At 42.1% G+C, this 17,911-nt stretch overlaps 1 protein-coding gene across 4 annotated transcripts in view; it reads right to left on the bottom strand.

The window, feature by feature from the left end:
* Positions 1–17,911, bottom strand: part of NELL1 (neural EGFL like 1) — an 865,453-nt gene that overhangs the window by 647,871 nt on the left and 199,671 nt on the right. For all 4 annotated transcript variants that reach the window (XM_068554539.1, XM_068554541.1, XM_068554540.1 and 1 more), the window contains 3 exons: positions 16,826–16,960; positions 15,801–15,903; positions 6,152–6,225 (listed from right to left, as the gene is read on the bottom strand). In XM_068554539.1, the coding sequence (XP_068410640.1) occupies positions 6,152–6,225; positions 15,801–15,903; positions 16,826–16,960 (312 nt within the window). The remainder of the gene's footprint in view (positions 1–6,151; positions 6,226–15,800; positions 15,904–16,825; positions 16,961–17,911) is intronic.

Here is a 17,911-nt window from a genome sequence, read left to right as displayed (position 1 = left end):
TGGGAAGTTATGTACAATGAGCTCTCGTGAGCTTTTATGAGACAGTTGTGGCACTGCCCTGAATCACAAGCACTGTGAACCCAAAGATAAATAAGACATCTTCCTTGCCCTTGATAAACTCACAGTTTGGATGGAGGGAGAAAAAAAAAAACTCTTAAACTAGAAACCATAATACAATACAGTAAGTCCTAAAAAAATGTGCTCTAATTATGCTATGGTAACGCATCATAGGAGAATAATTAATTCTGCCCAAGTGGGGAGAAAGTATGAAGAAAATGCCACATTTGAAGGAACTAAATAATGGAATAAGATAAGGAAGAAGAGACTTTCCTGGCAGAGGGACCAGCAAGGACCAAGGTATACAGGTACGATGAACTGAAAGTGGATCAGTTAGATGAGCACTAGATTTTCCCTAGAAATAAATAAAGTCACTTACGATAAAATTTTAAATATTCAGCAGGTGAACCTTGAGGACCTCACTTCACCAAAGGTACTCTTTGTTGACATCACTAGCATCTATATTTAGTTTCACTCTGAATTTTTAAAATCAGCTCGATAGTTACTAAAAAAAAAGGGTTTGAGAGTCTCTTATTTTATCTAAAATGTTAAGTTTTTTTCTCCCATTCTTAACAGCATGGTTAAGTCCACCAAGCAGCAAGCTCATTTAAGTCCAAAAGGTAATTCTCAACACAGATGGGAGAGTAGGATGGAGCTGGGCCACCAGGAAGGATGGGGGAGATTCTGAGTTTTCCATCTCCAAGATATGCTGTCATTCCAGCGTTCCTTGGTTTGGCAGAACTCCCATTATATCGGGCACATCCATTCGTAAATATGAACATAAACATAACTTTAAATGTCAAATGTAATTTAATTTCCAACTACTCATCATCTGGATTACTGGCACCATGGTTTCCTCTCCTTTCTCATAAATTTCAGCCAAGGCATTCCTTGTGGTGTCTTTTGTTCCCTTTTGCTCTTCATTTCTTGATCTGTCCCAAGGCATCTAGAGCTCTTGCTTTTCTCCTATCTTAAAACTGGCCCTAAGATGCTAAGAACTAATCCTGCTATTCACCCACGGTCCCCGTTTCAGCTACGTTCCACTCTCGCCCCTCAATCCAGGCCACGCTGGATGGCACCTGGCCTCAAGAGCTAGCACCAGTCTAAGGGCAGTATGCCTATCAGTTGTACCTCAGCTTTTGCAACAGGGAATCAAACCGATTATTACAAACCAATGGATGTTAATAACCTCGCTATCAGCGGCATAAGCTGAATGCAAAGGAAAACACGATGCTTGCTTACTTATCATTGCTGCCTCGACTTCTGTCCTTCAGTATTAATGTATTTATTATCTACTGCCTCCTTGCATAAACACGAATGGTGAACTCTGTTGGATCCCTTTTATCAGTTCACTGTGCCCGTCCCCCAACTTCAAATGCCTTTCTGCTAATGGCTCATCTCTCAACCCTCAGAGGGTCCCTTTGGGCACCGGAGCCACTTTGCAGGGAGCCAGAAGTTACCTACAAGCTCCACAACCCCCAGCCCCACGGCCCAGAGCCAGTGACTGACAGGCATGGGAGGTTCTTTACTTCAAGGGGAGACGATAGCTGGTATACGTTCAGAACCCCAGGTGAATCAGGGTACCTCTGACCTTTCACCTAAAATTGCACCCTTGCTGAGCTGCCTGCCCTGCCCAAGCCTGCATCCCCACACCCTTACTGCTTCCTCCCAGGAGCACTAGCTTAATAAATCACTTGTACTAAAATCCTGAGCTCAGGGTCTGCTTCTAGGAGAATCTCAACTAAGACAATAAGATAAATTTCACTCTTGCTGTCAAAAAAATTAAACTGTTAAAAGAGATTATCTCTAGGCGGTGAGATTCTGGAGTGATTTTCTTTTACTTCCTTATATTTCCTTCCTTTCTCTATAGTCCAAATTTTATATCGAGTATATATTTGCTTTTATTAAAAAAAGCAATATTAAAAACACTACATTTGTCATTGAAATCTAAGGTGAATGTGTTTTTGGTACATGGGAAAACTGGAGACTCTCATTTTGCAATGCTTTGGACATGAAATGTTTGTAAATACAAGTTAAAAATCTGCATGCAGTAATATCTCTTTGGTGGCTATCTGAAAACATTTAAAACCCCTATCTTTGTGTCATGTGTCAACAAGCTTCAGCAAACTGCTTCAAATTCTGTGTATTTTAAAACATCATTACCGTTCTCCTGATTTCTATAGGTTTGTTATGATCATTAAAAATAAATTCTTGAATTAAAAAAAATAAAAATGCTACAGATGGCTTTTTAAAAAATAATTACACATGAAAGGTTCTCTTTTTTTTATATATAAAAGGTTGCTTTGACTACTGATTAAAGCAGTCAACAATTCCAATCAACCTTTAACATATTTAATGAGTAAGACCGTAATTCCAAATGTTCAAAGAGAGACAAACCCCTTTGCATGAATTTGAAAATAATATGAACTGTGATTACAGTAACGTAAGTGCCACCAAATCCATTTAGTCCAGCCACATAATTTGGCACAAACCCTTTTTTACTTTATTTTCAAACTCTCTCTAATAAGTATCTGATGATTAACATTTTTAAACCTTCCTGATTGTGGTATGTTATTTTATGACCTTTGGAACTCTGCATTGGTGGGAAAATATAATTCATCCATTTTTTCTCATTTAGAGTAACTGTCACCATGTCACTGATCAAATATAAATGCTTTCAAGTTCTTTACTAATCACTATGCTTCAACCTGAATTTCTAATACCATATAAAACTCACATCTTTAAGTAAAAAAAAAAAAAAAAAAAAAAATGTTGCTAGCCTAAAATAATGTCACAGGGCAGCAATAACTGGACAAAACTGACCAAGACTGCTAGGAGAGTTTATTCATCTTGATAAAAGAAACAAAACAAAACAAAACAGTATGTTAACTCCTGGAATCACTTGGTGAAAATATTGAAAACAAAAGTTTGTTTCTTATCTAACTGGTGTTGCTGAAGCTTTGAAATGATCCCAGGAAAATGAAACACGTGGATCACCAGGCAGCGTTTTGTCAACTGGGGATCTGCATTTGAACCATAGAACACAGAAATTATGTGAGTAATTATTTGCTCAATTCTCCCAAGGATAGCACTTATGCAGGACCATTTTAGATGTCTAGGAGAGAAGTTAATTCATCACACACAACAGGTACCTTAGGGCATTAAGGCTTAAATCTTGCAGAAGGCTGCCGGAGAGAGACCCGAGGTCTTCTCATCCTACACCCGTCACCCTCTCTCCCTGTTGACCACATCAATTAAATGTGTCCCAAAGCTCTTCTCTGGCCTTTTATAAATGCTACCCTTTATCAAGGGAATCAATGAGCCATAGCCTGACCAATCTGGTATTCTCAGATAGACTGAAAAGTGATCATTCAATCCTTCTGAATCCACCCTTCTACAATTCAAAAATGTGAATTATTTCCAAGCAAGTCTAACACCATCAGGACTGGCAGTAGAGAGGCTAAGAGAGGAGCCTGTAGATTCAGACCACACAGGTTCAGATCCCAACTGGTTCCTTGACTAGCTATGTGACTCTGATCATGTGTGCCTCAATTTTCTCATCTGTAAGATGGGGATGATAATAAGGCTACCTACCCCTACCTAATAACAGGGTTATTATGAGGTTTATATTAGATAAAGTTTCAAATGTTTTAAATAGTGTCTAGAAAATACTAAATATTCAAGAAATGTTAAATATTATTGTCAGTGATGCTTCCCTCTGTGCATAAAGTATTCAGTAAATAACTGTAGAAAGACAATAAATGAAGAAATTAATGACTTTTTAAAAGATGCTGAAATTATTCGCATGCACACAAACCACATATGCAAAGAGAATAACCTGTCTGCCCCAACTTCTTCCTAAGTTATAAAACCATAACAAAACAAAAACAGTAAAAGATGGACCAGAGCAGGGAGAGTACCTACAATGTGCCAATAATCATGTTAAGTACATTTCCAATATGCTGGCATTTAAATCCACACCCATAGCTTCTAGAGGTCTCAGATGGTGTCTGCCCTGATCCTCTCTGCTGATAACAGGGATGGAGTCACAATCGTGACCCTTGCCAGGGTTACCCACTACTTCTGCCCAATATGTAAAGGGGTTGCTAGCTGTGAGTGACAGATGCAGGGTGGATACTGAGATCATCAGCAGAGTGGGTAAGACTGCCTTTAGTCATTCCAACTTCCCTTGAGGTGGAAGAAAAACGTAAGGGTTTTAGAGTCCAAATCATCTTCCCTCCCCCAGAAGTGAAACAATCTACAGAGAACGTGACATCTGCCTTATATTCGGGGAGGACACGTGTGGTCATGTGGAATAAGAAAAATAGCTCACACGTGTTGAGGGCTTACTTTGTACCAACCAAGTCCTTCACATGCTTTATCTCATTTAATCCACCCACCATCCCTATGTGGTAATGTGCCAGCCGCACGTTGGGGGTCACCCCACCCGCTTCCCCACTCCCAGGTTTGGAAGCTCCCATGGTTGACTGAGAGATCACGGAGCCCTCACTGTCACACCATCTCTACCTCTGCCACAGACTAAGGAGTCCACCCCACAGTCCCCACTGACGCAGAAGGACCACCACACCTGCATACCCGCCAGACTGTCCAGACCAATGGAATCTCTGCCATTCCCAGGGGCAGCCAAGAAAGAGCGAATGGGAAACACAATGGGGAGGTCCAAAGGAGTTAACTCCTGCGGTAGATTCTGGCCAATGAGAGACAGGAGACAGGAAAGAGCCTTCCCTCCCCCGAAGCTCCCCAAAAAGAACAAGATTTGAGTTCCCTGAGAGCTTCAACGTGTCTCTAAATGCCTCATTGTCCTCAACCTTTCAAATACACTCTTTTCTTTTCTCCAGGGATGTGACGAAAAGCAAATGAAATGCCATAGGAAACAGCACTTGGAGAGATGGTCTATTCCAGCCAGCCTCCCTGGAGATGCCCCTCAAAACCAGGCCTGCTTCGCTGTGGGGCAGTGGCGGCTCTGGAAGGCACCTCCTTGAATTTGCTCTCCCTCTCTTCCTTCTTTCCCTCTGTCTCTCACTCTTGCGTTCTAGGACAGCACCTCACCCAAGTAAGTGCTTGGCTAGCTCTCACACCTCATCCAGCACTTTGTTCAAATATGACCTCCTCCGAGAGGTTTTCCCAGACCGCCCATCCCCACCTCAGAGCTCTCTACCCCTTCAACCTGCTCTGTATTTTTCATAGAATTTGGCACCCTAGTTGACCCTTGAACAATGCGGGGGTTAGGAGCGCCGACCCTCCACACAGTCTAAAATCGGCACATAATTTATAGTCAACCCTCTGTACCTGTGGTTCCTCCGTATCCACGGTTCTACATCCAGGGATTCAACCAAGTGCGGATAGTGTAGCACCTCAGTATTTACTACTGGAAAAAATCCGTGCATAAGTGGACCCACACAGTTCAAACATGTGTTGTTCAAGGCTCAGCTGCATCTTGTATATTTATTTGTTTATATCTTACTGTCTGTCTCCCCACCAGACTGCAAATTCTATAAAGACAAGGACTTTGTTTTGTTCACTGTTCTACACCCAGAATCTAGTACTATGCTGGTAAGTAGCAGTTGCTCAATGCATCTTTGTTGAATGATTTTTTTTTTTTTTACTGGAGTGCAGTCTTAAATGAGATCTATGGTTCTACACATCTTATTTTGAGAAATACACGGGAGGGGGCAGGCAGGAGACAGAGGCATTGTCTAACATCGTATCAGACTCTTAGGAGCAGAGGTGGCACTATCCACAACTAACATCACAGACTAATTGCCCCAACACCAAATCAAAACCTTTTCCCAGGGCCACCTGACAACCTCCCTGACTCATGGTAGCTGCTAGCTCCCTTCCCCCTTCTCACTTCCTTCCCTAACAGTCTTTCCCAAGGCCACCTGACCCACAGCTGACCACAAGCTAACCACACAATGACAGTGGCTGGGAACTCCACAGCCAGGATTCAAGCCCACCAGAGAGTCCTTCCCCTCAGTGATCTGCTCAGGACAATATGCTCCATTCCAGAATCCTACCTAAAGCCCACATCTCCTTCCCTACAAGTAATGGGGATCATAAGATTGAAACTTACTCTGCATTCCCGGCAGCTCTTGGTTAAAATCCGCTGGCCCTCTGCAAGGACTTTTCCTCCATAGATACATTTTGCTGTAATAAAACAGAAAAACTGTTCAGACAGTCATGCTATGCCACAAAATGACCTCAGGGGCACCATCCAACTCCAGTAGATTCCACAGAATATAAATGCTCTGATTCTAAGCAATGCAAAGCTCTTTGCATGTCTGGAGTTAAGGCATGGAAATAGTATGGGGATAACTGTTGAATCCCCTTTCAGACTGTCATCTCTATTATGTTTGCCAGGAGTCCTTCACACCAAGCACATACAACTATTTCAATGCTGCAGTTGCTGAAGGAACTAGAGAATGAATTGATGTGGTCAATGTTAAAACAAGGAAGAAGTGGTTGTCATCACCGTGGAGTATAATAGCATAGCTTTGATTCAGCTACTCCAGCCATAAAACAGATGACTGGGTGAGAGCGGACTTGCATATATACTCCACTCATCAGGACCTCAGTCACATGCAGAAAGACACCATTTTTCCCCCTTGTCATCATAGGAAGCGCATGTCTTTAACTTATCTGTTCCCAAGAAGCTCAGAGACAACTAAGAAATACAAGTGAGTAAAATGCTGTATCAAAATGCACTAGACAGACTGCCTTTGGAAAGGTAAGCTTAACAGGCTGATAGGGAGGGCAGGGAGGAGAGACAGGCCTTGGAAAAAGGTTAACAGAGAAGCATAAATGCTGACCCACTTTTAAGCAAGCGCAGAATATGTTAATTTGATATGACCCTAATGTATCTCTGCCAAATTCTCCAGCCACATCCACAGGACCAGGAAAGCAAAGGCCTGATCACTCCCTCTCCTGCACAAATGAGGATCCTTTCAGCCCTAGTCCTCAGGAGAAGCAGAAGTGAAGACATGTGCTCTCAGAGATCTCCACCACTAACTCACTGTCTTACAGAAACCACCTCACCTCTCAGAACCTCCATTTCTATATCTGTTAGAAACAGGTGAATTCAATTTGGTAGTTTCTTAGTTCTACAATCTTCAGACTCATGGAATGTTCAGGTATGTAGGGACCTCAGCAAACAACTCGTCCAACTCCCTCTTGTTGACCACAGGAAGAGGAAAGCCCAGAGACACTGGTTTACTTAACATCACGATCCCACAGTGGCCACTATGGTGTGCAATCCAGATCCCCCTCTCCACGGCCAAAGGTCACATTCCTGAAACTGCCAGACAGGTGACGACCAACAGCTGTCAGCTGAATAGTGATCCAGGACTTGCCCTTGTCCAAAGTCAAGGCCCCTTCCCAGCACAGCCCACATCCAATGAGTGGCTGATGAAGATGTTGCAAAGTCCTGGCCCCTTGCCCCAAGTCAGGATAACTCCAAGGGTCATTCCAGCTCCACAACTCCTTGGAGAAATGACTGAGGTATTTGTCGTAACTGCACTGCAGTTCAACCTCTCCTTCTGCCCAACTCAGCTTCCCTCACTATCTCATTCCCACCCCAGAACTGATCCTGAACTTCCTAATAAAGTACAAGCAAATCTCCATTTCAGAGTCTGTTTCTTCTCAAAACCTGCCCTGCAACAAACTCAAATCTGTGCCTCTCTAATATCTGCATTCAGTGAATGGCACCAGTATCCACCCCTACCCTCCACACGCACCACCCATACCCCACCGCCTAGGGCCCTTCTAACCTCTTCCTCTTACTCAACCCCGTGTCCAATCAGTACCCAAATCCCTGCAAAGCTCCCTCCTTAAGTTTCTCAAGTCAACTCACTTTTCTCCATTCCCACCACCTGCCCCCAGCTGCTACCTTCACTCAGGCTAGCCCTCTTCTTTAGTCTACCAGGAAACTTCTTAACTTGCCTCCTATGTTCTGGTCTAATCTTACCCAGTCCTTCCCCATACAACAGTCGAATATATTTTAAGTGCAAATAGGACGCTCTGCTTTAAAATCATTATGAGTCGCTCATGCCCTCAGAATATAGTTCAAATTCCTGAAGTCAGCACACAAGGCCATCCCTGTGCATTCACTCTCCCTCCCAAACTCCCAAACATTCACACCTCCACTTAAGACTCCAGCCACGCTCTGCTTCTGGGATTTGCATATACTGTTCTGCTTCTCCAGAACACTCAGCCTCATCTACCTGCTCCTGGTAACCTTCCATCCTATATACCCATCAATTTCAACTTGGGCCTGACTTCCCCCAAGAAGTTGTTCTTGACCTCTAACACTGGAGAACTGCCCTCACCTTGTGCTTCTGTGGTACTCTGGACCTCGTCCTAACAGAGAAAAAGATCACATTTTACGTCTGTTGCCCCAGTGAGGGTAGGAACTATGTCTATTCATAACTTTCTCTCTAGCCCCAAGCTCAGTGCCTCTCTGGGCTTATTGTTAGTAACAATTTTAGAATTAATGAGCCTCCTTGGTAGCAAAAACGAGAGAAATTTGCTGATTCCCAGATGAGAGTTCTTTCTGCTATTCAATGCTATTCCAAACATTAAAAGCAGATACCAAGGTTTTCAGAGCAAAACCATCAACAACAAGGTAGAGAACCAATACAATTTTCTAGATAACCCCCTTCCTCACTTCATTTTAAAAAATGATCCCCAATCATCTTTTATGCCTCAGTTTTCCAGATAAATCAGTTGACTCTGACTCATTGGTCCTAATGATCATGTGGATTCCCCAATTTGCTTGCATGGGGAGACCATACCTCCAAGGGCCTGAAATTCCTGCCTAATAAACTCCCACACTCCCAAACACAGCTGCTGCCAACTTGTCAAGATGGCTTGCTCCAGAGTGACCGTTCTGCTAAATACACAGCTGTCAAATCTGCCATCTGCCCCTTGGCCCAGGGTGGGAAGCAAAGAAACAGACATTCCTTCCTTATTTTTGCACCTTGCCACCCCCATGTTAGGATCACACTTGCTACCCTGTCTGAAGACATTCGCCCGATTCCTCTCATCCTCTGATAGACACTCATCCCAGAACTTCGATCTGGAGACAGGAGTGTCTTACTGTTTACATTCACACCACACACGGGGACACATCCATCCCTCAAATCTACCAATCTGGTATAAAAATTAAATGTCCACTGAACTTCATGTCTTCACATGGCAGGGTGCCTTAGGGGCTGCAAATGACATCAACATGATGCTGTGTACCTCAGCCATTCACAGCCTTGGCACTGATGCAGGATGCATGGACGACTACAATATCAAGTATCTAAAAAGTTATCTCAGGACAGCTTTCGGCATCACCACCGGAGGTCACAAGAATTTCCCCTGCTTTCTCATCCTCACCCCACTTCACTGACGGTGCCCTTCCTTCCCGGCCCCACCGTATGCCTAACACCAGTCCTCATTATCTAACCTCTTTTTTTTTTTAAACATCTTTATTGGAGTATAATTGCTTTACAATGGTGTGTTAGTTCCTGCTTTATAACAAAGTGAATCAGTTATACATATACATATGTCCTGGTATCTCTTCCCTCTTGCATCTCCCTCCCTCCCACCCTCCCTATCCCACCCCTCCAGGTGGTCACAAAGCACCGAGCTGATCTCCCTGTGCTATGCGGCTGCTTCCCACTAGCTATCTATTTTACATTTGGTAGTGTATATATGTCCATGCCACTCTCTCACCCTGTCACATCTTACCCCTCTCCCTCCCCATATCCTCGTCCATTCTCTAGTAGGTCTGTGTCTTTATTCCTGTCTTGCCACTACGTTCTTCATGACCTTTTTTTTCCCCTTAGATTCCATATATATGTGCTAGCATACTGTATTTGTTTTTCTCTTTCTGACTTACTTCACTCTGTATGACAGACTCTAACTCCATCCACCTCACTACAAATACCTCCATTTCATTTCTTTTTATGGCTGAGTAATATTCCATTGTATATATGTGCCACATCTTCTTTATCCATTCATCTGTCGATGGACATTTAGGTTGCTTCCATGTCCTGGCTATTGTAAATAGAGCTGCAATGAACATTGTGGTACATGACTCTTTTTGAATTATGGTTTTCTCAGGGTATATGCCCAGTAGTGGGATTGCTGGGTCGTATGGTAGTTCTATTTGTAGTTTTTTAAGGAACCTCCATACTGTTCTCCATAGTGGCTGTATCAATTTACATTCCCACCAACAGTGCAAGAGTGTTCCCTTTTCTCCACACCCTCTCCAGCATTTATTGTTTCTAGATTTTTTGATGATGGCCATTCTGACCGGTGTGAGATGATATCTCATTGTAGTTTTGATTTGCATTTCTCTAACCTCTTGATCTACAGCTAAAAGGCTTATTTTTTATATCTGAGGAAATTCAAGCAGAAGGTGAGTCAGGCTCCGATGCCTGTGGCTGGGGCATTCGGGATGCCATTCCAACAGCTTTTAGTATGAGTAGAAATGTAAATGGATACCTGAAGCCCTTCACATCACGCTGGGGACATGCAAACGAGACCATTTCACAGTGTCCGACGATGAAATTGAAACTCGGCACCAACACACACTTCTCCACGATGTCAGAAACAAAGGTACCGGGGATTTACAGAAACAGTTATGCAGTTGTATCTTTTTGCGCCCACAGACACCTGGCCCTTCAAATCCGAGCCTGATTTCTCTAGTGCGATGGATGGACACTTTTGCCATTTGGGTGCACACTAAATAAACAACCTTTAGGCACCACTTGGCACCCCTGTCAGATGTGGATGTGAGGTTGCTCTGTCTTTATTTAGGGATTTGCACGTTGCACACACTCCAGCCATCCCTTGGCACTCAGCAGCTGAGAACATCAAAATCAACACTCTGTGTTACACTTTAAAGGAGAGGGGCAGAGCAGAAAAGCTCAACACCCAAGGAGCCATCCTCCCTCGGTGAGCTCGTTCACAGACCTAGTTTCAGATACCACCTCTCTGAGCATGACGCCCACATCAAACAGGTTGTCCCTCAGCCATCTCCAACTCTCCTATGCCGAACAGAATGTATTGTTCCTGAAACCATTTCTTCCACCTGCCTTATTTCTGTTAATCACACTATGAGTCTCCCACAGGCTCTTGTTCGAAACCTGGTAACTTCTCCCTTACAGATGCTCTGTCCCTGATTCATCTGTTTCACGTTAAAAAAAAAAAAAAAATGCTTACGGAGTACCTACCCTGCCCCAGGTCTTTTGGCCATCACTCAGCTTCATCCCTTCCTTTCCATGTCCCCCGGCTGTGCCTACCTGCCTGCCGGCCTCATCACCTCCACCTGCAAATGGGCCTGAATCCCACACCCAGCTCCCTGCCTCCAGCTCTCCCCACGCAGGGGGCTTTTGTCAAAGCATTTCTCTGATTACGCCACAACCCCGCTTCAAAAGCTTGCTTCTGAGCCCCCCAAACAAACGCTGTGTTTACTTCCATGATTCTGCATGTGCAATTCCCTTTGGCAGGTGTGTTCTTACCTACCTTGTCCACATGGCAAACTCCTGTTCATTTGTCAACACCTTACTCAGTTATTCCTTCCCCTGTGAAGTCTTCCTAACACACACACACCCAAGTTTCTGATGCAATTAATCACTCCCTTCTCTGTGCTACCCCTGCATCTTACATAGCATGCAGACTGCACAATACTCTGTTGTAATGAGATGGTGCATACATCTCCCTGGACAGCAGTGGGTAGAGAAGACAGGTTAAAAGCATTAATTCTGGAGCCAGACTACCTGGGTTTTATTTTGGCTCCACCAAGGCTGAGAGCCCTTGGACAAGTTAGTTCTCCTCTCTGTGCTTTACCTCCTCATCTATAAAATGGGGGTCATAGTGGAGCCTATGACTCTAGGTTGTTGGAAGAATTAAATGAATTAATACACATAAAAAAGCTTAACACAGTGTCTGACATAGAATGAATGATCCACGTGTGCCCGTTTCTGTAACCAGAGGAAAGAACAGAGTTGGGAGAGGAATTTCAGTAAGGATGACTGAATGAATTCAGTGGAATACAAGCAACATCATCCATCCCCAACCCGCCCTTGCAGCTTATTTCTACTTCTCACCTACAGAAATCCTCTGTTATCACCTAACAGACTATCTCCCTTTCCTTCTGCAACTTCTTTTCCTTTGCAAATGCTGTTTTGCATAGCTCAAGATTCCCTCTCCATCCTTTTCCTTCTCTCCCATCTCTGATGGTTCCCAAATCTATCTACCAAAAGAATACTAATTCTAGGACACCACTGTCCAGAGATTCTGATTTAGCAGGTCAGAGAGGGGCCCTGGGACACTCTATTTTAAGAAGTTCTCCAGGTGATTCTAATGTGTAGCTAGGTATGTTCAATTCCTTAAACAGAGCAGACACCCAAGAAATGTTGGAGGAATAAGACTCCTGCACTACTTTCTGGACTTCTACGCCCATAGCTAAGGAATCTAGAAGGCTCTCCTGAGTTTTCCCTGATGCCTCCCAAAAAGATGGAGCAAGAGCCTAGTATCAGGAATTATGAAAACTGCCTTGCTGGGGCTTCCTTGGTGGCGCAGTGGTTGAGAATCTGCCTGCCGATGCAGGGGACACGGGTTCGAGTCCTGGTCTGGGAAGATCCCACATGCCGCGGAGCAACTAGGCCCGTGAGCCACACCTACTGAGCCTGCGTGTCTGGAGCCTGTGCTCCGCAACAAGAGAGGCCGCGACAGTGAGAGGCCCGCGCACCGCGATGAAGAGTGGCCCCCACTTGCCGCAACTAGAGAAAGCCCTCGCACAGAAACGAACACCCAACACAGCCAAAAATAAATAAATAAATAAATAAATAAAAATTAAAAAAAAAAAAAAAAAAAAAGAAAACTGCCTTGCTCTTGGAGATGGCCTGATTTATTGGGTTTTTTGATCGAAACAAAGTACTTTTCTCAGACAATGAATTGAGACTTAAACACTTAGACCAAGTTCTTTCCTATTGCCACATGGATGCCCTCATCTGTAAGTGCCACAGCTCCTTGAAGCCGTGACAAGTGGATGAACACTTAGTAAATGAGCACACAAAACAATCTGCTTTTATGTGTCGGCTCTTGAATCAAATCAATACTGTTTCTCAGAAACCCTAGGACGCTGCCCCACCTAAACCCAGAGAGTAGCTTAGGAAATTTTATCTGAAAGGGACAACCAAAGGAAATATTTTCCATCCTTTACCTGATGTGAAAATATTTGAAAACTTCTATATCTTTTCAAATTAGAGGGTTTTTTTCTGCTTACTTTTTTTTTTTTAAACATCTTTATTGGAGTATAATTGCTTTACATTGTTGTGTTAGTTGCTGCTGTATAACAAAGTGAATCAGCTATACATATACATATATCCCCATATCCCCTCCCTCTTGCATCTCCCTCCCACCCTCCCTATCCCACCCTTCTAGTCTTTTCCATATATATGACCAGGAGTGGAATTACTGGGTCATATGATAATTGAGTAGTGTTCTTAATCATTTATTTGTACTACCATTTTATTAAACTATAAACATCTCAAACTACCGATCAGAGCTGCTGAGAAAATTCATTCTACCTAGCTAAATTGCTATCAATTCCAAACAAAGGCAAAAAGCACACTGATGGCTTAGCTAGCTCATGTATCAGCATCTTGGTAAAATCAGGTAACTTGCTGAAATGTTTTTTAAAACTTAAAATTCTCCAGTAAATTAGAATAAAGAAAAATGACTATCCCACACATTTCTAGTGAGAGGATAATTGGATGATATATATCAAGGACCTTGAAAATGTCAGTCTCTTGGCCCAATAATTCTACTTTGGAGAATTCTATCTTAAGAAAATGTAAAATACAAAAATGTGTCCTCACAAAACATATTATTGAAGAGTAATTTATAATAGTGAAAAGTGGGAAAACAACCTAGTTATCCAACAATTGGGGAATAATTAAATAAGTTATGCAACAGCCAAAGAGCGGAACACTATGAAGCTCATTAAAATGAGGTTTATACAGAGTTTTTTAAAGGATAGTAATACACTTAAGTGATAATGGTAAGTCAACAAAGTAGGTTAAAATCATCTGCACAATAAGACCTCAATTGTCCACAAAATATAAGTTTTAAAAAATGAAATCCACTACAACTTCAAGAGTGTTTGTTTCCAAGTGGTGGCATTATGGGTGATTTTTCCATCTTTACCTTTACCCTTATGTGTTTTCAAATGTTACATCGCTTTTACAAGTAGACTATCAAAAGCTTAACACAAAAAACAGCTGAAGGACTCACCTACTCCCGTGTCCAAACAACAACTGCCAAGAGACAGCATTCACAGATCTATCCACAGAGCTCAAAATAATAGATTAAAAGTACCTCATATTGTTTGAACAAATTCCTAAGTTTCTCAACTTCTTCCTCTATTATATATAGAATATATCAAGATAGAAAAAAATAATCTATACCTACTAAAAACTATCTTTCCATCATGGAATCAAACTATAATCTTAACATCTGGGCACTTGATCTATCTGTATCGCCAGACATGACTTCCAAAAGCACTTAGAATAGAAATAAGAAAGTTTCTTTTAGATCAACTCTGAGTAAGCCCTCCAGAGTAATGGGTGTACCGTGCCAACCATAAACAGAAGACATTTTCCAAAGTTCCTTTTGAAAGAGTATAAAAAAAGATTGGGCTGGTACAAACAGACCAGCTATCCCTACTTCCACTGTCATATTAGGTGACATGCTATTCTTGACAAAAAACTAGACCACTGTGTTTTGAAGACCTAGTGATGATGGTGTTTTTTTTGGTAGAGAAATGGTCTTGAAAATTATCCATCGGCTGGCACATTTCTAACCTAAACTCTCCTTTTTCAAAGAAGAGCATATGGTTTGATAAAAAGACTATGGGCTTTGTAGTCAGACAGAATTCATTTTATATCTCACCTCTGTTACTCACCAGCCTTGCAAACTTGGTAAATTATCTTCCCCAAGCTTCCTATAAAACAGGGATAAAAATAATCCCCACCTAAAAGACTGCAGTGAGGTTTCAATAAGCTAATAGAATGAAATGACCTAACATAGTAACTGGCACATACCAATCATTCTAAATGACAGCTTTTACTCTTCCTGGTTGTCTCAGTGTTCATTTCACCATTTCATTTGAAATAGTGTCCTTTGTAATACAGAGGGAAAAGGATTTTTAAATCATTATAAAATTTGGACCAGCCAACTCTGAAGGAAATTGTTCCAATATTTTAACTGAAGTTCAATCCAGAAATTCCTAACAAAGGCCCTTTAATAATAGGAAACCTGGCCAAGACCTCAGATAGCCGAAACACAGAGTGTGGCCCTTGATCAATCAAAATGAGGGAACCAAAGCACATGGAGCCTTGGAGTCCTGACTACAGAGCAACTCCACACACTACCAGTTGTTTGACCGCGGACAAGTGACTTAATCCTTGTGAACACCAGCTCCCTCTACATAAGAATGTAAAGAATAGTAATTAAGGTTGATGTGAGGATTAAAAAAAAAAATAGCCTATATAAAGTGTCTGCACGTCACAAGTGATTAAAATATAGCCGCTCTTATCATACATTTATTATTATATCAACTGCTAGGACTTCCTTTCATCAACGTTAATCAATTGGGGCCTGAAAAATAGGGGAATAAATCAATCTCGAAGCACAGAGGGCCACCCTGACCCTCAGTTAGTACTCACGTCGGCAGACCTTACAGCACTGGCCTGCAATGTGCACAGGGAGGGAGTCTGGAGAGCAGTTGAGGGGGGGACAGGACATTCTTCGACATTCCACAGCGCCACTCTAAGGAAGGAACGACAGGGAAAGGAATCTCAGCAGAAGTGACCTCAGCAGCAGAAAGCTCACATCTCATCCCAGAAGCCTCACCAGGGAAACAGAAGCAGTGTGAGAAACTCCCAGTCCACTCCAGGACCACAAATAAAGAATTTTCTCCAGCCCAAATGAACCCATGCCACCTCGGTTACTTTTCTGATATACATCACTGGCTTTATTCCACCTGCCCATGTGGACTAAGTAGATTAGGCAGAAAACATAAAAGCCTATTTTTACAAGAACATAAATAACACCTTTTGCAGACCCTGTCAACCACTGTTGAAGTGCTAACAATCATTTTGTATTTTTGCAGACAAACAATGGCTTTCTTCAGATAGTTATCAAATAATTTCAACTGAACTGGGTTTCCATATTAATGTGGGGGGCCTCTTGTAATTCTCTGAAACAGATCAAATAGTACATACAAATAATGCAAATAATGGATAACCTGAAAGAAAGTCAGGGGGTCCTGCAATTCTCTAAAACAGAAAATGGATACCTTGTAAAATACAATGAAAACACCTAGAAACTAATTAAACCACCTTTTTAAAATGTATTATAGCAGAGAAAAGTTGTGAATGAACCATTAGGTGGTTTGAAAACCAAAGGAGTCCCTTCCTCCCTCTGATACTCTAATCTCTAAACAGTAAGCTTCTTAATCATGTTAGATCATATTAGAGTGTGTTGGAAATTAAAATCTGCTTTCTCTTGATAAGTATTCGTGCTTGTAATGACACTTTTCCAGCTTCCCTTCACAATTGCTCCAATTACTAAATAGGCACTTAGTAAAAAGGCAGTACTGCTTAGAGTTAGCATTATAAAGAAACAGGTTACACAATAATTAGTACAACTGCCCTCTTAAAACTGTCCATTTATGTACAAAGAGGCTTACTGTGCATGTGCAGTTCCTGCAGTGATCACCGTCAACCCAGGAGTCTTGGTCTCTATAGAGCAGTCCACTCACTTGACAGGTCTTCTCACAATGACAGTTTTCCAATTGACTAAGTCTTGTCTCTGCATAGTTCAGCTGCAAACAAGAGTTACTACGTGTAATTTCTGTAATTCAACTGCATTGTCCTAACAAAGCTAATCGCAACAAGAAAAAAATAAATCCAAGCGGGAGAAGAAAAAAATGCTCAAAGCAGTTCAGTGATTCTTAGCCAGATCTCTTTTTCGAAGATTTTTTTTTTTTAATTTCACACAAGGTAGAAGCATTCTAAATTGAAGACATATTGGCTCCCATGGTCTAATGAGCACCAAATGAGACATTAAACTGTACCTCAGGGACCTCGTGGGTGTTCATCAACGCGTGTGCTTTCAGCTCAAACCCACACAGAAACACTTGTAATGAATGTGTTCTCAAGGACTCCTTACAATGTTTACAGGAGATCTAATCAGCAACTCGGAAGCACTTACATTTATCTCCCACCATCCTGTCCCTCTTCTTCACACACTAACCAGAGTGTCATGGTTTACAAGCTGGGAAGTCATTGCTTCCTCTTTTATGAAAAATTCTGGGAAGTCATAGGCAGATCTTATTTCTCCCCAGCTCAGGATCCTCCAAATAGAATGCCCCAGAATCCACTTTGGCGTTCAGACAAGTTCAAGAGAGGCAACCAAACCCCCAGGTGAGATGAGGACTTTGTAAAAAAAAAAAAAAAAGAAAAAGAAAAAGAAAAGAAAAGAAAACCTTTTTCCTTTTTTTAGGTCACCCAACTGCCACCATTAAACATGGAATCTTAGAATCTCCGACTTGAAAGAGTTTATAAAGTTTGAATGACATGACAAGTAACCCCTTCAAGTGGTCATCCAGGCTCTGTTTGCACATGTAACTGTGATGGGACACTCATTACCTTCCAAGGAAAGCTACTTTTCTTGGTTAGCTCTGGATGTTTGAAACGTCTTTCTTAGCTTGAGCTGTGAAATTTCTCTCCCTTTTTCCTATTAGACCTAGTTTTGCCTTGTGGCCCATCCTGAG

This window comes from Eschrichtius robustus, chromosome 11 (assembly GCF_028021215.1).
Source record: "Eschrichtius robustus isolate mEscRob2 chromosome 11, mEscRob2.pri, whole genome shotgun sequence".
Lineage (NCBI taxonomy): Eukaryota > Metazoa > Chordata > Mammalia > Artiodactyla > Eschrichtiidae > Eschrichtius > Eschrichtius robustus.
This window is presented reverse-complemented; position numbering and strand designations above follow the sequence as displayed.